Source organism: Schistosoma mansoni, chromosome 2, assembly GCF_000237925.1.
Source record: "Schistosoma mansoni strain Puerto Rico chromosome 2, complete genome".
In the NCBI taxonomy this organism is placed as follows: domain Eukaryota; kingdom Metazoa; phylum Platyhelminthes; class Trematoda; order Strigeidida; family Schistosomatidae; genus Schistosoma; species Schistosoma mansoni.
The window spans coordinates 24,078,558-24,101,087 of NC_031496.1; the positions used below are offsets into that span (position 1 = coordinate 24,078,558).

General features: G+C 36.7%; 3 protein-coding genes across 3 annotated transcripts; 1 reads left to right on the plus strand and 2 right to left on the minus strand.

Annotated features, from left to right (window-relative positions):
• Nucleotides 1–254: 254 nt before the first annotated feature.
• Nucleotides 255–5,464, plus strand: Smp_097210 (hypothetical protein; the record flags this gene model as incomplete). The annotated part of the gene is made up of 8 exons (XM_018796158.1): nucleotides 255–286; nucleotides 318–383; nucleotides 417–591; nucleotides 636–715; nucleotides 748–863; nucleotides 904–986; nucleotides 1,459–1,783; nucleotides 5,306–5,464. The coding sequence occupies 8 exons, from the start codon at nucleotides 255–257 to the stop codon at nucleotides 5,455–5,457; spliced, it is 1,029 nt and encodes a 342-aa protein (XP_018650398.1). The 3' UTR covers nucleotides 5,458–5,464.
• A 1,937-nt stretch (nucleotides 5,465–7,401) lies between these two features.
• On the minus strand, nucleotides 7,402–7,725 carry Smp_175550 (putative lsm1; the record flags this gene model as incomplete). Its single annotated transcript, XM_018796159.1, has 2 exons — nucleotides 7,402–7,492; nucleotides 7,598–7,725. Coding segments are annotated over 2 exons (219 nt in total), but the record flags the coding sequence as incomplete, so codon positions are not given.
• A 6,450-nt stretch (nucleotides 7,726–14,175) lies between these two features.
• Nucleotides 14,176–22,387, minus strand: Smp_175540 (hypothetical protein; the record flags this gene model as incomplete). The annotated part of the gene is made up of 4 exons (XM_018796160.1): nucleotides 14,176–14,422; nucleotides 16,066–16,489; nucleotides 17,254–17,601; nucleotides 21,857–22,387. The coding sequence occupies 4 exons, from the start codon at nucleotides 22,385–22,387 to the stop codon at nucleotides 14,292–14,294; spliced, it is 1,434 nt and encodes a 477-aa protein (XP_018650400.1). The 3' UTR covers nucleotides 14,176–14,291.
• Between the last annotated feature and the right edge of the window lie 143 nt (nucleotides 22,388–22,530).

Here is a 22,530-nt window from a genome sequence, read left to right on the forward strand (position 1 = left end):
TAAATATAACGATTACGATCGTTTGAGTGACAATCATTAAGTGAAATGACTCCGTTTAATAAACGTTAAATAATCGCTTATGTGTATTGTTTTTCACTATTACTCAAAATATTAAATAATGTATGATAGCATTTGTGTGTAAACACTTGAAACCAATTTTTTTACCGTAATCTCATCAAAACTATTGGTTTTAGTTGGCTTAATCTTATCATACATCTACAGGTGTCGTTTGTCTTTTGAAAGTGAGCATCAAAATGAATCGCGGTTTAGCTGATACCACCATAAAGTAATTGTTTATTAAACTAAACAATTCTTAGGAATCATTTGCAGGCAAAAGATTTAGCTATATGTAACGAAATTTCCACATCGTTAGATGAATTTAAGTAGGTTTAGTCCCTCTCCAATATCATCTTTAGAAAATTCCTCACTCAACAAAAAAAATATCATGAAGAACTGGCTGGCTTATCTTATGGTGACTTAATCACCTTACGTGACGATCTCAAAACTGTTAGTCAACAAGTGTCTTCTTCAATATCCAGCCTTCGGCATACATCTACAGCTATTTCACGCTTAAAAGCAGATGTATTAAAGGTGAGACAGTGTTCGCATTTTTTCGAATAACTTTTATATAAAAGGAAGAGAAAAATGCTGGCATAGCCCATAAAGCATCTGAACATGGACTAAGTATTAAAAATGATAATAATGAACAAACAAGGTATAGTTATGAACAAATTATTCTAGATCTAGTTATTTTATGAAAAAGATCTCTGAATTTGATACAAGAATCCGACTGTATAAACACGAGTTAGAGGTATTTGAAGAGAACGTTTACTCTCAGCCATTAACTCCTATGACTCCACGAGGTAACTATTTTCTTGATAAAAATACATTTTTATATTAAAGACCTTCTCAATATTTTACATCTAATAGATCATGACTTTATCAATCTTGCGGCTCAGTTGTACACTACACATGAAAGCATAAAGGTATGTTTGCAATGTTTATTATTTGTGAGAGCAGTGCATTATGTTATTCATATAACTATTTACAGATTTGTTCTTTATGGTATGGCAACTTGGCCGATGCATAAATGTGCCTGGTCCTACGTTGTAGCTGACTGACTGACTCTATCTCTCAAAGTAACTGCTGAATTGTTTGTTAGTTTGGGCTTTATTCGTAGGTGTAGAAGTTTTAGCTAGAGTCTACAAAATTATAGTTATCTGTGGTTGAAGCCTGGTGATATTAAGCAGTGGTCTATTAGTCAAGATGTTCAGCTTTCAACCTGTTCGCGTTAAGTTTTAAACACGCATCGTTTGGTTTGGTTTAGGTGGTAGAGTGATGTCGCTAAGCTTTACGCAAATAGTTCAATGCCTAGTATACAAGTATATATATATATGCAAAAATTATGGTTGTTTGTTCTACCACGTCTTAATATTTGGTTTGCTCATTTCTATGTAGGCAGTAAAATCAAACTACTTAAAAAAGTATCGTATGTGCTACGGTTCAGCCCGCAATCCATTCGGCGATAATGATGACTTTCATTTCAAGAGTCAAATAGAAGTTGATAATTTATTTGGAACAGAATTAAGCAGGGGAAAAATCGGTTCATCCTTCTCCACTCCATATGGTCCTTCTCCATTCCCAACATCAGAAACACCTACTACATCCAATTCAGTCGGTAGTGCTGAGAAAACTTCAATTAGTCTGTCGGTACCTTCTACTACAATTTCAAGTAATGTATTATCGAATCAGCAGTTCGGTATAGCTTCATCTCTCCAGCCTGGTATGTTAGTTTATGTTCACATACAATGATTAATATATCCTAATACTCAACGCTTGTATTAATGACCAGTGTAGATTTTAGAAAATCTAATTTACCTAACTGTATATAGTCTAAGGTTGACCCAACATTGAAACTACCATATAAAGATAAATGTTTGTCAACAGAATTCTTATGATAGAAGAAACTGGTTAAATTTAACTACAGAAATGGTTATGTAGGACAAAGCATCAATCACAAAGATAGGTCAAGTGGTTCAGGATTAGAAAAGAATCACTCATTTTCAGAACGGATAATTTGAGAGCAGGTGCGGTTCACCCCTATGGTTTTAGGTTAGTCCACTCGGCAACGAACAGCGAGATGGAATTATCGGACAGATGCATAGGTATTGATAACATCAGTGACATAAAAAAGGCTACACATCAACGATATGATTCGAAATGCAATAAATTCCCCCAAAAAAAAACAAAATTTTGAAGCTCTGGAAGGAGAAGGGAAAGTGGATGCTTCTGCATCATTATGACTAATGCCCCCAAATGCCCTGGTACGGTCGAGAGTGGGGAGAGTCTGCTCTCCCTCTCCAAATGCTCTCACATAGCCAGCAAATATATAGCCTCTGACAGGGAAGTCCTACTCACTGCCTTCTCGTGCCACGGGTGTTGTTTACGAAATTGAGAGAACGAAAAGCGAATGTCCGGCGCTTTAACCGGGTTGGTGGATATAGAGGGTCCACCTAGGGGAGTTGGAAAACCCTGACTCCAAACCAATGGTGCACATGGGCTCCAGTATCCTGAGGGAACAAATGGCGTACGAATCAATCGTTGGTCACCGGCTTCCATGGGAATGCATCTCCTCACGATGCTCCACTGCTTTGTGGATCAGATCTTTCGGTCAAAGACTCCGGGTGTGGGCCCCTAAGAAAACCACCTGCTTCAGTTTGGGCACCTGGGCAGTATCACAGCCCTCAAGCAAATCAAATGAGATTTGTATGGCGCATATTTATCTGGTGCTTCCTTGTACCAATATTTATGTGTTTAAATAAAAATAAAAATTATGACTAATCATGAACTGTGTTACTTAACATCTCTAACTGTTCGTCACAGTAACTGCCGCAACTGGGTAATCTGGATTTACTAATAGGGTTTAGTTCGAAGGTCAGTGACTTTATGGGTTCTCAATGTGTACATTAACTTATATTTTTCAGTGTACACCACGCTTCGGTCTGGGCACTGTTATAAACGTAAGGATGCTGATTATAACTCTAGGGGTTTCTGGTTATAACAGTCCTTTCACTTTTTACACGTATGTGGGACGCTAATTTACCTTAGACGAATATCTACACTAGATTCCCACCCAGTGTCTATTCTACAGGACTTCAACACAGCTCAGATCAAGAACACGAGATTAGCCTGACTATATCGTCAATATATTTCCACACCAAAATCCGACACAAAGAACAGTCAATCAATAAGTGTCAATCAACAAGGAAAAGTTAATACATAATAAGGATAGGGGAATATATATAACACATAACACCTGTCATCTTATCTAATGTCTGACTCATCAAGACAACCAATCACTGTCATTCTTGCCCACATATCAGGCACCCGGGCAGTATCACAGCCCACATACAAATCAAGAGACGCATATATATTCGGTGCCCCTTTGTACCAAAATTTATGTGTTCAAATAAATAAATAAATACACACCATGCTTACCTATATATTTACGCATTAAATGTTTAGTATATCGCTTTGGAATTCGTCTACACGGTGAGGTTTGTTTGCGGAATCAACAATAAGACCCTTAGTTGTAGTAATACATTTATATTTTCATTTAATGTCCTGTTCGCACTAGATTTTTGGGGCGAACTCATTTTTTCCTAAAATTCTTTTATTGTTAATTGGAGTTATTTGTACTGTTACGTTTTGACGGAAATCGAATTTCCAAGTGTTTTGAATCAAATCTGCAACATAATCATTAGTAAAAATAATATATTTGTAATATCCTAATGAGTAGAAAAATAATTTTTCTTAAATTTTATGACGTTTTGTGACTCATTGTAAGCCACTTCTTCAGAGAATAAAGAAATAAACTAAATTAACCCAAAGATGGATAGTGGCTAGCAGTGGAATCCAGGACGCGTGTTTCATCCTATTTGGGACTCGTCAGCTGGATGTACCTGCATCTCAGAGTTGATGTTCACTCTGGCACTCGAACCCAGTACCTTTCGCTCCAAAGGTCATCGCGTTATCCACTCGGCCACTGAGTCCTGATAGTCACTTGCTTGTGCAATGGAGTAAAGTTTAAATTCACTTATGCCAAATAAAGACTGACCAGTTGCAGTCCTAACACATCGATGGGAAGATTCAAACAAACAATACCAAGTGAATTTAAATTAACCCAAGTTTAAATTGCACAAAAGAACTCCAAAGTCTTAAAACAATACAGAATTAAAGTATATAACAAAACAACGAACATCCTTCGAAATGCTTTAGTTCGCATAAAGCAAGAAAATACCCTTTATGTCAACATAATTGTGTCTACAAATTAAGATGTGTCGATTGTAATGACTTCTATGTTGAAAAGTCATCCATCTTGTGGAATCTTGATTCGAGTTAAAGAACATCTTAGGTACTGAAACAAACCACCTAATAATCCCATATAACTGGAAAGACTTCAAACTAAATCGGCAATAGCAATCCATACCATTTTCAATAACCATCAAGTCGATATTAAAGACACCAAAATAATATAAAAAGACTTTTCCAGCTACGATGAAAGACGAGTCGCTGAAGCTTCATATATTGCTTAATTCTACTGCCTCCAATAGAAAAGAAGGCATCATTATCCATCCAACTTGGACCATTTATCCGAACTACTATGTCTGATTATTTTCACATCTCACAACATTATCGTACACAAAAATTCAGCTCTATCCTTTCGCACCACAAATATCACATTTTTTTCATCCTTTAACATACGCAAAAATATCCAAACATGACTCACATAAATCACATTGACATGGTCAGACCTGCTTTTGATTGATCACACCAGATATACTTACTTTGTTCCATGGAACCATCGAAACTTGGATTAATTTAGTTTATTTCATTCTTCTCTGAAGAAGTGGCTTACACTGAGTCACAAAACGTCAGAAAATTTAATTTTTCTACTCATCGGGATATTACAAATACGTTAGTCTTATTAATAACAATCTACCTAATGTTCAATTTATTTAAAATTATCAAGTCAAACCTTGGTAATGAAACCCTTTGCAACATAATCGTTTGACGTTGACTTACAGTCAGTTATTCTTAAATACACTACACTAATACTTAATCGTATCCAGGTTTACTCAAAACATAATTTCTATGTAGATTAAAATGCTTATCATTGAATTTTCTCTAAAGTCTCAACAACTGTTAACTCAATTCTCTATGTCTGAAGAATGATCTTTGTAATTGTTCTATGTAAATCTGTTTTTCATAAATTTCTTGTCCCAACTTGTTCTCCATTTTTCAGCATCCTCCGTACTTCCACAAATTGGTTCATTGACTGGCGGAGCTCCTACTTCGAATTCAACTGTTACAACAACAAGTTTAGTTAAACCAGCATTCGGGTTTCAATCACCATTAACTACTTCAACAAGTTCTGCCAATAAAATTGGACTATAACTTCTAGTATGAAGGAATTAGTTCATTTTCTAGAATTTTGAATTAGAAGTACATGCCAGAAAATTTCATCTATTTTAACGTAATTAGTAATGTATATTCCAACAAACTTGTGTGATAAATGTATATAAATTTTTTCGTACCACTAATGTTCATTTATTGAAATGACTACTTATTTTTGTACATTCTTTAAAAGAAACTGGGGTAGTAATAATGTAGTGTGGTCTACTTATATTCATATAAGTAGTATATGATGATGCTCAGACATAGAATGTATTTTGGCAGAAGACCGATAAGGAAAGAACTGAAATGAGGCGCAATGGGTAGGAAAATGCACAAACAATGGAATTAGAGAAGATGGATTGATATTTACAAGAGGAACAGTGAAGATTGAGACAATTGGTTATTTTGCAAATTAACTGTTTGCTGTATGGTTATCGGAATTTAGTGAGATAGTCTGTAATTTGTGCTTAAATTCATTCGATTGTCCCCAGTCGTGTTTTGTTCATTACAATAATAGTAGCAGAATTCAAGATACTAAACCTGTGTGAGTGTCGATTACTTCATACTATCCAAATGAAATGTTTTGTATCCCGTAACTAATAGACAACTAGAAGCTATTAGTTTACGTTAAATTCTCAAGATTATTGTTGTGTTGAGACTCAAAATCTCAGTCAGCTACAACGTAGGATAAGGCACACATATGCATCGGTCCAAGTTGCCATATCTCGTTAGCACAACAAGATGAACACCGAATTCATAAAAGTAGTTAATTTTGTGGTGGAAATATATATAAAAGAAAGGTTGTATATATGGATATAATACAGGAAGGAAGACAGATATGAAGCAATTTTAATCTCAAGGTTGAAGGGAAGATAAAGAGTGTATACACCTACACCATTGTGATCGATTCTAAGCCATATCACCTAGAGTCTCCAACCATTGGTTACGATAGTCACACGGATTACAACCAAGTAGTCTGCATCTACCAACATGGCTCAGACTAGAAGTTAGTGACTTCAAGCACTGATGCCATGTTTTGGTTTGGCCGCCCCTAACTCTCTTCCAACCATCCCCTACACTAGTCAACATTGCGCGTCGTGGTAATCGATGTTCAGGCATACGTAACACGTGGCCCAACCATCTCAGTCGATGAAGATTTACAACCTCATCAACTGATTTACCATCATTCCCTAATACCCTGCGTCTAACCTCACTATTACTCACCCGGTTATCCCAGCAGATGCGAGCAATATTTCTAAGGCATCTGTGGTCAAATACTAGTAACCTACGAGTATCTTCTACTCCTAAAGGCCATGTTTCACAGCCGTAAAGTAGAACAGAGCGAACTGCTGCGCAGTATACTTGTCCCTTAATTGATAGACGGACATCTCGTCTTCGCCATAAGTGACGTAAGTTGACAGAAGCCAAACGAGCTCTTTGAATCCGTGCAGAGATTTCGTCCGACACCAACCCATTAGGGTTGATCAGACTTCCAAGATAAGTGAAGTTGTCAACGCGTTCGACTACTTCACTCCCTATCCTTAGTTCAGGTGTTGACGTAGGCCAGCCCTGGAGTAACAATTTACATTTGGATGGGGAGAAACGCATCCCAAACATCCTGGCATTATTACTGAGTTCCAACAGAAGACTCTGCATTTTGTTAGCGTCTTCACCAAACAGGACTATGTCATCTGCGTATTCTAAGTCGATAAGTGGACCTCCTGGTAGGTGATTAATTCCTGAAAATTCAGTCGAAGAGAGTGTTATTCGACTCAAAATCTGGCATAGATAGTTCGTACTTAATAAATGAATAGTTATATACTATGCTGTGTCGCAATTAATCGTCACTTAACAATAAATAATGTGGAAAGAATTGTGCTATTTTAAAAATAAGAACCGTATACTACAAATGATAGCAATTTATTTGTTATATGTAAACATAATTTAATGTACAACAGGATTAAGAGGTTCAGCACGAAGTTGTGAAAAATCAATTCGCCTATCTAGATCTTCATCAAGTTCTCCGACTACAGCCCTGGAAAAAATAGCATAGTACAAATAAATATTGCATCATTTAAAGTTTCAACCTCAGAACTAGTAATTTTGCAACTAACTACAGCTTTATATCAACACAACTTACACATTCTGTCCTCGAATAATAAATAAACCCAATGGAACTTGTTCAACACCTTCAGTTGGACTGAAAACTCGTTCATGGCTATCTTTGATAACAAGATTGACAACATTATCAAATCCTTTTAATGTACCCTAGTAAAGTGAGTAATTTTATTAAGATTAGCTAGGATGACAAGGATGGTAAACAAAATAATTTTATCATCATTCATATAGAAATTCAAAATGGAATGAAAATTCACGGCCGGCGCACGGCTTTTGCCCCCAAATGCCTTGGTACGGCCGAGAGTGGGGAGAGCCCACTCTCCCTCTCCAAATGCTCTCACATGGCCACGCGTATATAGCCTCTGTCACGGAAGTCCTACTCACTGCCTTCCCGTAAAGAGGGTGTCGTTTACGAAATTGAGAGGACGAAAAGCGAATGTCCGACGCTTCAACCGGGTTGGTGTACACGGAAAATCCATCTAGGGGAGTTAGAAAACCCTGATTCAAAACCAGTGGTGCTCCAGTATCCTGAGGGAACAAATGGCGTACGAATCAATCGTTGGTCACCGGCTACCGTGGGACTGCATCTTCTTACGATGCTCCACTGCCTTGTGGATTAGAATTTTAGGTCAAAGGCTCCGGGTGTGACCCCCTAAGAAAACCACCCGCTTCAGTTTGGGCACCTGGGCAGTATCACAGCCCTCACAAATCGAATGAGATTTGTGCGGCGCATGTGTATCTGGTGCTTTTTGTATCAATATCTATGTTTAAATAAATAAATAATGTTATGATCTGTATTTTGTTAATGATTAATAAAAAGCTTTATTATATTCACCAGGAAAATGTAGACGAGGTCATGTAAACGAGAAGATAGCTTGTCGGAATATATATAAATACTAGATAGTACCACAAAAAAATAACTAGTTTATGTTAAATTAATATTCAAGGTAATCTTCCGAAAGCCTACTACATAGGATTATAGGGAGGTTTATCAAAACGATGTGAAAGGATAGTAGTATTTGTTTTAGATCAATAGCCGATTACTGATATTGTACTTCAGACAACACTAGTGAAGGCAGAAAGGATTTGAAAAACAAGCCGTTAGTAAGACTGATGGAAGATTTTGGTGAAGAAAGTGTACTCTTGCCGAGCAATTTACTGATACTGAGAAGAGACGAATCAGTTGATATAAAAGGGGTAAATCTGACAACTAAGTATTACAGAAGATTTGGGCAGTTGTTATCAACGCAAAATAAAGGGAAAATGAAATTAACTCTAAATCCGGAGTAGAGAGTATGAAGCTCGCACATTATAAATATGATATATATATGAGTGACTAGAATTTTTCCGTTCCTTGTATTTCATTGATAAAAATAAATATTAGTAAATCAACTGTTCTCTGGTTTATTGATTCATACTCAATCTATCCTGGCATATAAGATAGGATTTTGTGCTTGTTTCAGCTACGAATTGACTGTTGTTGTTGAGCTGGATGTGTTGTGGAACCATTCAGTATTCTATAAATATATTTCTGTATAAATATTCTGAGAAGCTGTGACAGTCTTTCAATTTATACAACATCGGTTACATTATCTTTGTAAATCTAACAAATTCTCAATAGTTGGAATTGCTTTTGTAATTATTTAAATAGTTGAAAGCGTGAGTCAATCGAAGCTCGACCACCATGGAAAACCTGAGAGTACTGGAAGGCCGTTTCGCCCCATTGTGGGACTCCTCAGCAGTGCGCATCCACGAGTCGAGGTCGTGATTTCAACTATGAAAATACTAAATCTCCACAAAAACCCTCTTCTGATAATTAATTGACACGTATGCTGCAGCGTGTTGTCTTTCCTATCGTAATGAATTATTCCATTCACTCATAATCAAATTTTGATGATTCTACCTGTCAAAATATTTTTTTCCTCATCTATCGCCGCTTTGCTTTTGATCGTACATTTTCTCTTGTGTGTGTGAACAATTTAAATTGTTTCTATTAATTATTGGTATTCTAGCTCGGTATAAATATGTTACTTCTTGGTATGCAAAGATGGATAGTGACTAGCAGTGAAATTCAGGACGCGCGTTTCGTACTATTTGGGACTCGTCAGCTGGGTGTACCTGCATCTCACAGTTGATGTTCACTCTGGCACTCGAACCCAGTAACCTTCGCTTCAAACGCCATCGCGTTATCCACTCGGCCACTGAGTCCTGATAGCCACTTGCTTGTGCGATGGGGTGAAGTTTAAGTTCATTTAGTATTGTTTGTTTGAATCTTTCCATCGATGTGTTAGGACTGCAACTGGTCAGTCTCTAATTGGTATATGTGCATACTGTGCAGTCCTAACACATCGATGAGAAGATTCAAACAAACAATACTGAATGAATTTATGTTACTCCTTACTGATAAATTTTTGTTTGTTTGGGAATTAGCACTTCTTTTAACTTGACTAAACTAAATTGAGTATATAAATACATATAATTCAAAAAAAACTTCACTTACGACAATAGTTCTTCCATCTGATGTTATAACATTTACCATTCCTGGTATATATAAAGAAAATGGTTAAAGAAAGTAGAATTCCCTAGATGATAGATATGCAATATTGATATTCTGTTTACTGATCCACTGAAATTGATTGCGTGTACATCCTACGAGCATAGACTATACATGAAATATTTGATGAATACATTCAAAGTTATTGTAACGAAAATAAGCGAAATAAAAAAGAAATAGCTTGAATGAAAGAAAAGACTGATATGCGTAAACAACGAGATTTAGTGAATAGAAGGTAACTTTTATTGGCCTTACATTCGTTTTCAGCTGTGAGCTAGTATATTAGTCCAATTATTTAGTATCTTTTCCTGGTATGCTCAGCTGGACTACTCACTCAGTCGATTATCTTGTATATTTGTACCATAGGATCACAAACTACTTCTTTATATTAAATTGCATGCGATAATCACGCGGAGCACAACCAGTTAGCCTATAAACACACACCTACACGCTTCAGTCGAACAGTCAATAACATTATGAACTGTTACTAAGTCACAGTTGCATTTTTTTTTTCATTTATTTAAGCGAAAAGCTAATTGATTTGAAGTTATCAGATAGTTGGGAAAAAACAACGTACACAAATTGACATAGAATTTTACTTATATAATATACGCATATTATTTCATATAAATATAATGAAATTATATTTGCAAAGAGAAAGCGAATAAGATCAAATGGAGGAGAAGAATAAAATAATATGGTTTTTTTAAATATGAAAATGTATATCTAAATGGTGTAAGAAGGAACCACTATCACTACATCCTCCTACAACTACTATGGTTGATTTCGAACTAACAAACACCAAATTTTTAACCAACAAGAAAAAGGATACGGCCAACATATGCTTCTAATTCGGACGCCATAAATCAGTACCTAAAAAAAAATTTAATAAATAAAACTAAGATATGATTGAGAAATCAAACAAAGATACAACAAAAAAAGTAGGTAACAATAGAATATGTTTAGTAGGAAATACAAATACAACCCAGATTCGTATATCGTTCTATTGAGGAAATCTTTTCTAATAAAACACTACAAGAGAAGCCAATTAATTCATAAGGAAGAATGAGAACGTTTCAGCGAAGGAAATCATGTTTTCGATGAAGCTGTACAATCTCATCGGAATTGTAAACAGTCTAAGGAATCGATCACATGTACAGAAACATATTTGTACAATTATGGATTCTACTCAGCTGCTAACAACCTAAAATTATGGTAGTGTTTATTAAAAGGAAACAAGTGTACATACTCTAAACAGGGAATGTCTTCAGTAAATTGAAATAACATAAAAAGATAAAATAATAATACAGAAGAATTGAAAAGTGAGAAAGAAGGTTTGGTGTGGGAATAATATGAATCCATTTTATTTTCCCACATTCTTATAAGATGCTTACAAACTATCTAATACTTTAAAATTATAATGGAAATGAGCATAGTAAGCAAAGGTGGATAGTGACTAGCAATGGAATGCAGGACTGAGTGGATAATGCGATGGCGTTTGAAGCGAAAGGTATTGGGTTCGAGTCTCTGAGTGAACATCAACTCTGAGATGCAGGTACATCTAAATAGGACGAAACGCGCGTCAAACTGGATTCCACTGCTAGCCACTATCCATCTTTGCTTACAATGCTTGTGAATTAAGGCTATACCGAGGCAATACGCACAGTATGAACATATGCCAATTAGAGACTGACCAGTTGCAGTCCTAACACATCAATGGGAAGATTCAAACAAACAATACTAAATGAATTTAGAAATGAACATTCTTCTAAATATGTAGGCGATTAAAAATGAATATGTATGTCATAGTGTTGTTAATAAGATCAGAAAAATTTGTTTCAGATTATTGTATCCCGAAGAGAATTGTGAATGATAACTCTGAGGACTATTTATGGACCAATGTATAATGTATATTTCCTATTGTATAATTGTTAAGTAACTGAACTATGTATATTCATGTTCCTTTTATTATGAGCTTTATTAACTGGCTGGGCTAGGCAGAAAGCAGGACTGATAAGTACTCAAGACTGCTCACACGGCTTTGTGTATCATTAGGTAATCGGTAAATTCGCTGCTCTCTCATTGGTGGTCATATCATGTCATATATTTAACCAGGCATGCATATACGCACTCAATCGATATAACACAGATAAACAAAGTTACGGACAGTTTTGGAACATCGAAATTGTGAGTAAAAATTATAGAGTTAACAAATGTTAGATGGTTGATTAATAAAGTAACTGAAAAATGACTGTTAAGTCCTTCCAAGTTATTTATATCAGGTCGTTAGCTTAATAATATTCCTTGATCAGAATATGTTTTAGAGAATGAAATTGAAGGCACTATAATCTTTCCTTCGTATGATATCATTTCAATAATAAAGACAGAAGGAATTAAATGTAAAAAAGTTGATGAAAGCATTAAACAAAGGTTCGTATTTGACTTATATTCTTAACTCATTATATACTGACAAGACTGTCTAATATATAGTGTTTGTCCATAGTTTTATAATACAGAAGTAGCAGATAAAATATTAGTAGTAAACAGATAAATAAATGCACCAATGCATGATCATTACTTAATTAAACCTTATACTGTCATGGAGGAGTATATGCCGTCCACCAGGATTCTTCTTTGAACCCTCATCCTGGGCAATCAACAATTAAATAATTTCAAACAATAAACATCTTAATTGATTTCGTATTCTTCGAATCTTCCAAGTGACGTTTAAGACTGCAATTAATCAATCCCTAATATATATACGCACATCCTGAGCAGATTATTTCAATATTCCCATAAATCACGAACATTGAAGACAAAGATGGATGCTATCTAGCAGAACAATAAAAGGAGCGCATTTCGACATCTTGAAAGACTCGCAAGGTAAGAATATCCCAAATTTGATGTTCACTATGTGACTCGAATCCAGTATCGTTTGCTTCAAACGCCATCGTATTACACACCTAGTTGGTGAGTCCAGGTAGCCACTAGCTTGTACGATTGAGTTCAAGATTCAAACAACTGATACAAAATTGATTCAAATTTACCGCATTGCACAAGATAGTGACAATCTCGACGAACTAGCTACGTGGATAAAGCGAAGGAGTTTGAAACGACACTAGCTTTGAATCCCGTAGTGAACATCAACTCTGAGATGCACGCACATCCAGCTGACGAGTCCCAATTAGGACGAAACCGCGTCCTGGATTCCACCACTAGCCACCATAGATCTCTGCTTGTAATATACACCTTGGGTGAAAAAAGTTGATCCACACTCATACGAATGACTAAATACTCAAGTCATGGAGAAACAAAAGAAACAGGACAGAGAGTGTAATCAGATAGATTAGCGGTCAAAGATTAATTGCAAGCTAATACATGACTCATTTAGGCCATAGTAATTAATATTAGACCATATCGCATTAAATCATTGTTCAAATGACAAGATTAACTGGCCTAATTAATACACCTGTGGTTCAGTAGTGGTTAACACACTCAAACGCCAACCAACCACTCTCATTCCAACATTCATATAAAACCTTTGAAATCCAGAAAACCTGTACTTCATAACCGAATTAATTTTATGCACATGCTTGGAAAAATAATTGCTCTCACTAACATTCTAATCACTCCACACAATGATAAATTCATATTCCAAATCTACAACACCGACTCAGTTAAGTCAACACTTGTACGCGTATACCTGAAACTAGGTTTTGTAAAACAATAAAACCATACATTTATTACTGTAGGATCAAACGAGAAATTCACCGTAAACCAATCATTCGCTCCAAATGCTCTTTCGTTTTTAAAACACAAGATAGTAAATGCTAGTAACACACAGTTCAACTGCTCTGTCACTTGGTCATAAACAACTAAAAAGGATATGTCACAAATCTCCATCCACCCAAGTTGCCATACCTCGCATCAGCACACTTGAAAGAAATTCCCAATATCATAAAAATAATGTCAACAAACATTCTCAAAATAGTCACCAACAATCACATGAACATGTAGATAGAAACATATCAAAACAAGTACAGTTTACTTTCAAAACAATTGTATCTACAAATACAGATTACTATGCACAACAAGTTCAGCAAATGGCTACATTGCTTCCCCATATATCTAAATATATACATATATATATAAGCATAAACGCTTAACGAGGTTTATCCACAGGACTTTCACGCAGCCAAGATTTATAGATCTTATAAAATCTATAAAATGAACGAACAGCATTTGGATAGACACGAAATCCACCAGTTTCTGATCCTTGAACAGGTGAACCATCTACCGTAATAAAAAGAAAATAAGGTAAAAATGACCATAGTATGGATGCCTTTGGAGATTGTTCAAATTGGAAAATAGACAAAACATCACAAACTGATTTTAGATAAACAACAACCCTTGAAAATTAAACAGCATCTGACAAATGTTTTTTTTTACAGTAAGTGACTTCTCAGCCAGTAGTCGACAATTGCAATCAATCCGCCAATCGAGACTGGCACTTCCACGTCTCACAACAAACATGCTACCTTCCGACCACTATCGGGTTCTCATACATTCTTCTTCATTGTCGATTTATGTCAATTCGTGGCATTATATGAATATCATTCAATCCCATGATTATACCCATCATTCACAGCAGTTTTATCTCACAAGAACTTCGAGATTCTTTAAAAAAAAGCCATTTCAGAATATTTCCTATCAAGATTGGCAAAGTTGTTGAAGAAAATCTATCACTAAAAATTACTATGGAAAACAACTGGAAAGAGGTCAAAGAAGAACTTCAACATGTCGTGAACAGACCGAATCGCGACACTAAGGAGCATTGCTCAACAGTCAATTGAATGGAACTCGTCACTATGCATCAACTTCCTTGATTATGAGAAAGCATTTGACAATGTGGATAGGAGAACATTATGGGAACTTATTCGACACTATGGTGAACGTGAGAAAATCGTCAACATCATACGGAATTCATATGACGGACTACACTGCAAAGTGGTGCATGGAGCAAAGATGACAGACACATTCCAAGTGAGGAGCAGTATCAGACAAGGCTGGATGAATAGTTCACATAACAATTGGATTCAGTCGATAGGAAAAGTAATGGTATGATGGGTGAAAACATCCAGTGACCTTGAAGCATTGGTAACTATGTTTTCACTAACCCTATCACCATTTATTGAACAACTTGAACGTGATCTAACTCAACAGACTCAACCATTCACAAAACAGATTTGGTTTATCCCGATTTGCACCCAAAACCAAGCGTCAAGCCAACAATGGGGAAATAAGTCAAGAATACAATATCGTCGGCTTCTATCGATAATAAATATTAAGGAAAATCTACACTAACTTGGTTAAAGTTATTTCATGTAACCCTGAAGATCAGTTGTTAGAAATGTAAATGTAAACAGCTAGATGTGAATGCCCGCGAGTTATTTAAAAGTCTCATAACTCCAGCTACTAAACAACATGTTCAGAAAAGCGGGTTCAAATCTCGAAGTTAATATAATCCTTCTCTTAAAGATGTGTAGAAATCATTCTCATTCATATTGAAATGAGAAAAAACAGTTAATTAAGTATCTGTAGCATGTGTATTCAGCTAACCACTTTAAAGCAGGACGAAATGTGTGTCCTGCATTCCACTGATAGTCACAATATAAATATACTAAATCTCCGAACCTTATTAATTAAATTGATAATCAACAGTTTTCTGACTCAGATGTCAGGTGTGTTATTCAAGTGAATCTAACCGTTATCCAGATGAATTCGACACTCATGATGAATAAATTCCAATCAAAACTAGTAAAAAAAACCCGATCCTTATTACCAACAACGGGATAACAGAAACCTTCATAACTTCGCAAACCATTGTTTTCATGTACATTCTATAAAATGAGTACAGACTCGCATAACCAACTTACCCATCGGAATTATACCTTTCACCAAAAGCTCTCGAAACAAACCAATATCTATATCAATAGATGCGATTACTCGGCGATCTAACACAAATCCATCGAAATGATTGGATACTTGGTTTCCATATACATTGCGTTTTGGTATGGTAGAATTTTTATCAGACAACTCATCTACATGAATTGGACGCCTCATGTATTCAATAACAAACGCTTTCAACTCCCAATCAAATCCAGATGTTGATAGTATAGTACTGAAGAATGTGAAACTTGGTCTGATGATTAGTGACTGGACATTTTGTTCACGAGATATACTGTTAGCCTCCAAATCACTGGAAGATAGTGGGGTTGTAGCAGCAACCTCAAATCCACGTAGAAGTTGTTTCACTGACTCTTTTGTTTGACAACCTCGAGCTAGGCAACCCCAAGTAATCTACACGACAGGAAAAACTTTAACCATTAAGGGGCATTTGTAAATTCAGTCTATCATAAGCCACCTTATAACAACCAACTAGCTTTCTTTCAACTTATTCATACACCAGGCAACACTACATTGAACCGTACACTGACTAAAAGGTAATACTGTAGTGAAAAAGAACACGAGTGGGGACAAACGAATCTGACAACCATACAGTAAACAGTAAATTTGTAAACTATCAATTAATTGTTTCAACCATGACCATTCCTTCTGCAAATATCAGTCCATAGTCTCCGATTATTATTGTTCATGCATTTTTCATTACCAATTGCTTCTCATTTCCGTTCTCTCCTTACCGATTTTCTACTGAAATATATTTAACGCCTGACCATCGTTATGTACTTCTTGTGTGGATATAAGTAGCTCACACCACACTACGACGGCAATTCTACTAATACATCTCTCGTGAAACACTTGTGAAGCGATGACTCGGTGATTGAAGCACTAACCTTCTAACGATTGGACCCAGGTCCGAAGCCTGTACCACGAACCAGTTCCGTTTGCTCACATCGCCAGTATCACGAGTCCTAACACAAACAGTGTGTCTTTACTCGTAACTAAAATATCTCGACTTTACAAACAAGCTACAAGATTATATCTGCACCATCTCGTCAAACTACAACCCGCCACAGGAAGTTTGATTGGAATTCCCTACCTTACAAATGATAAGATCAAAACAAAACACAAATATACACAAACGGAAAATAAAACAAACCTACTTGGTTGGGAATTAATCCGTTACGGGTCATATCCGCTAATAAATGATTAGCATTCAAACCAGCTGACGTCCTACGATGAATCAAAGCATTGTATAATGTAGTATCAACAGTTAGTTTAAACCTTGAAAGTAAATTTAAAACTTCCGTTTCCCAAGTATCAAATGCGTCATTTGTGTAACACTGATCAGATTTCACTGGTGGTGGCAACAATCTGATGATGCAAGTAAAAAAACTAATATTCAGTTTCAATTTGTAATGATTTTCAATAATATCCAGGAGACCGTACAACCCACCAACGAGGGCAAGACGTTGCCATGGATAAAGCCCTTGGTCTTTTGGTCCACAAATCTAAAATTCAACAGTGGAAAACAGGAATTTTAAGATATTTATCAAAATTGTTTACTCAGAATTTCATTGACCTTAACTTACACAATCTTGTGACTGAGGGATCAGTATCATAAAGGAACTTGCACAATGACACCAATCAGAGAACACCAAATACTTTACCTGAATGCCTAATAACATAGGAATTTGGTCAATGAGCAAGTGTTTGTATTATTAAGATGTTGGCATTTAAAACTGCATTTCATCAACAATTTTTCGGCAAATATGCACTTAATTAAGTGCATAAGTGTCGCCTTTCTGTTATGGGGTTCAAAATATTTCGGTTGTGGGTAACAGTGAAATTCAGGACCAACGACTTGTTCTACTCACGACTAGTCAGTCTCATGTACCACTACATCAGTGTGGCGAGTTCCAAAATGAACCTTGCTGTCGTTCAAACGTAATTATGTACTATATTTTATGTTCTTTTATATTCTATTTAGGATCCACGTGATAGCTGTCACCGGTGACATGACTAAGAACAGGTCACAATCGCACAGACAAATTCATTTGTACCTTACCTTACATCTAGAGTTCAAGTGTCTCTTCATATTTACATTTTCATCCTGTCTTACCGAACCAGATTCTCAAATATTCAATTTGTCACATAGTCATTATAGCTACATCAATTTGGTAACCTTGCTATTCATCTCATTACTATCAACTCGTGTTGATGTAGTATACCAATGTGGGTTACATTACCTGATGCAAAGTTTTGGTTTGGCCGTCCCTAACTTCCTCCCGACCATCCCCTACACTAGTCAGCATTGCGCGTCGTGGTAATCGATGTTCAGGCATACGTAACACGTGGCCCAACCATCTCAGTTGATGAAGATTCACAGCCTCACTAACCTATTTACCATCATTCCCTAATACCCTGCGTCTAACCTCACTATTACTTACTCGGTGACCCCAGTAGATGCGAGCAATATTTATAAGACATCTGTGGTCAAATACTAGTAGCTTATGAGTATCTTAATGACCACAATTCGCAGCCGTAAAGTAGAACAGAATGAACTGTTGAGCAATATACTCGTTCTTTACTTGATAAACGGATGTCTCACCTTCGCCATAGGTGATGTAAGTTGACAAAAGCTGAACGAGCTTTCTGAATCCAAGCACAGATTTCGTCAGACACCAACCCAGTAGGGCTCATCAGACTTACGAGATAAGTGGATTTGTCGACGCGTTCGACTACTTCATTCGCTATCCTTAGTTCAGGTATTGACGCAGGACAGTCCTGGAGCAACAATTTACATTTAGAGGGGGAGAAACGCATCCCAAGCATCCTGGTATTGTTGCTTAGTGCTACTTAAATACTCCGCATTTTTTCAGCGTCTTCATTATACAGGACTATATCATCTGCGTATTTCACGTGGATAACTGGACCACCTGGTAAGAGATCTATGTCCGAAAATTCAGTTGACGTCACTGATTTCAACTCTAATGGGTCTTCTTAGTGTACTTTTTCTGCCTCCAGTGAGGTGCAAGCAAATGAGTGCTCGTACTAAAGCATGATCGGAGTCCAAGCACGTGTTCCAGAACGAGCGACAATCTTCTATCGAGCCTCTCCAACGATGACCGATGGAAATATAGTCTATTTGAGTACATCTACGGTCTGGTAAAGGATGGCGCCATGTTAGATGAAGTCTCTCCTTATGCTTAAAATTGGTGTTTATTAAAAAAAACGGTTTTTTGAGCACAGCTGCAACAGACGGTCATCATTATCTGTTCACTGAGCCGGAATACCAAAATATCCACCCAAATATCATTCCGTTTGGTTTAAGCTTCCTACTTAAGCATTAAAGTCACCTGCTACGAGTACTATGTCTGAGTGTTTGGCTTTTTGAAGAGGTTCAGAAAGCTTTCTGTAAAAATCACCTTTCACTTCATCCCGGTTGTAGTCAATGGGAGCGTAGGCAGAAGCGACGAAAAGGCAACGACGTGTGTCCCTATCCTTCCGAGTTCTTACGAAGCCGTTTAGCCGAACAGCACATAGATGACTGTTAACAGAGATACACTTTAATAGTGCTTGTTCTGCTCTCGTACTGAGTGCTATGCCTACAACCTCCAGTCCATGAGAACTAGCCTTCGACTCGCCAGATACACGGAGGGTGTATCTCGTTGGCTGTCCATTTTGGCGAGGTGAGGTCAAACGAATGATCACACCAGAATCTTGTATGTGTTTCGGAGACACAGTATACATCAATGGTACGAGATTCTAAGATTTTAGCCAAGGAGGCCTGTCGGACGATTTGCATATGGAGTGCGTACATTGAAGGCTTCAATGTGTAGCTTGAAGCGAGGTCTTGGTGGACCTAGGACAGTGTTTCGCGCACAAGAATCGTTGCCAATTGTGACACTTGTAAAAGTAGTCGAAGGAGGCAATTTAGAGTTAAAAGTCGCGGTGGGAGGAATAATAGGAATTGAAGGCTCTTCGAGAGACACCTGAAAAGAATATTGGGTGAGAGATGGACTCAGTGACCTGACAGTGTGACGGAAGCACCCAAAGGACAATTGTTTGAGGACGGTCACAAATGACCTTTTCGTAAGTAATTTTCGTGTTGGTTCCGTACTTGTTGGGACCTAAACGACTGAGACTAATATCAGTGAGATAAGGCGTGGTGTGCATTTTTAGGGTCGACTTTAACTAACCCCCACATTCTCCTTGTGAGAACGTTCAACCCTCTTCCATTACCATGGCTTGGGATCATGTTTCAAATTCACTAATATTTGGCACTCGGTAATTACTTCCTGTAGGGTCATGCTTGGACAAAATTCGAGTTTGCTTAAGATTTTCTTTCGGATGTCAGCATCCTTGGGTGAACACAGGCTAGACAAACACTAAGCATTTAAACTGGTCTTCTGTCATGGAATACAATTTGAACCTTTCACATTCTCGGTTCACAACTCCTGCACCTTTCACCCAGTCATGTCATGGTCTTTTCGTGATCTTAAAGCATTGGTAACGGATATTAAATACAGATGACTGTTCTCCAAAGATTTGAAACAGGGTTTTATTTGTTTCACCAAAAATACAGTCCAAAGAGTTCTTTGGAAGAATAAAGTTACTGTAGCCACCATCCAGAAGGTACAAATGTTTATTAACAGTTGCTTACGCGAAATAATTCGGATACGTTGGCCAGACACTATCAGCAACAACCTACTGTGGGAGATAACAAACCAGATTCCAGCAGAAGAAATCAGGAATAGGCGCAGAAAGTGGATAGAACACACATTGAGGAAATTCCCCAACTATATCACAAGGCAATTCCTCATTAGGAATCCTCAAGGCTAAAGGAGGAGACGAAGACCAAAGAACACATTTAACCGAGTAATGGAAACAGATAAGAGAAGAATGAGCAACACCTGGATAGAACGAGAAAGGAAGGCCCATGACAGGGTGGGTTGGAGAATCCTGGTCGGCGGCCTATGCTCCATTGGGGGTAACAGGCTTAGGTAAATAAGTAAACGTTCATGTTCGGTCAAACCAAGTTTTTTTTAAAGTATTCTGACTTTTGAAGTGTCATCCAGTCTGCAGAGACCAATATGGTTCGAGCATTCAGATGTGGCACAAACATAAGAAACTAATGAATGGATCGATTTATTTATTAACTATACTTAGAAAATTAAGAGCTGCAATCTCTTGCTATATATATATATATATATATATATATATATATATATATATATATATATTTGTCATTTGAAATCCATCAAGTCAGGATTTCAAATCTGGCACATATGTCTCATGCTCTACAACATTATGACTGACTATCAATCTGTCTAACCACTTTTGATACAGTCTCCTTTCACAAGTATCTCCCTCCTTCACATTTCCAACTTGGAAACTATTGATAAGACTTTTGTTATCGTAATTTAATATTCTTACTCATATCAGAACACCTGTCTTTCCACTACCAACTTGTACTTTTACATATTATGCTCAGTGATGTATTCTCTTTCATTGTGATTATTGACTCAAATTGCTTTGATTGGTCTAACATTTTCGTATAAATATTCATGTATATTAAAGCCTGATGTTTGCTTACATGTACTGCTCTAATTTCCAAATTCAACATTCACAAATCACAGCAAACATACCCCCTAACTCAACCAATCATATTATTCATCAAAAATAACTTAAACTGATTCTGATATTCTACAATTCTAAAACTTTCTAATCTGTACACAAAAGTTTCATGAAAATTCAACGTACTACTATTGGTTTATCGGTAGGCAAAAGAAGATTTATCGGGCTACGAAGCGCTAACATTGTATTATTCCAATCAAACTGAGGAGACTCCGGTGTTTCGTAAATCACTGGTTCATTACTGGTCGAGTCTAATTCAGTAGTAGACGTGCTATCTAATAATGAAGATTGTGTAGCTTGTGCAATCATCATTGACGCCAATTCACGTGATGTACAGGAAGGATGTATTAGATTTACAGAATTGGATGGGTCGACAGAAGATTTGAATATATCTTCAAATGACTTATAACGACTATTGTTCACAAAGATTATTTCACAATTATTATTCGCATCCAAACAGTCATTTTTTAATCCCATTATTCTGGTTAGTAAAGTGAAATTATGCGGAGCAATATCATTATTTGACAATGGAACTAAATCATGCCATAAAGATAGGGCTAGCTGGAATGGGCTAAGACGATTGAAAACATCGTTTGAGTTCGCTGATTGTTCCGATGAATCCATACGTCGATGACACGATTCCAGATTTCTTTTCATAGTAGCTGGTTCAATAGATGACAATACAGATGTTATAGTGAAAGAATCGGGAACCAACCACTTATTTTTACAACCAACTGATCCTTGAGAAAACCGTTCACTGTTTTCTGTTGCCAACATCATATCCAGGGCACGCAGACAAC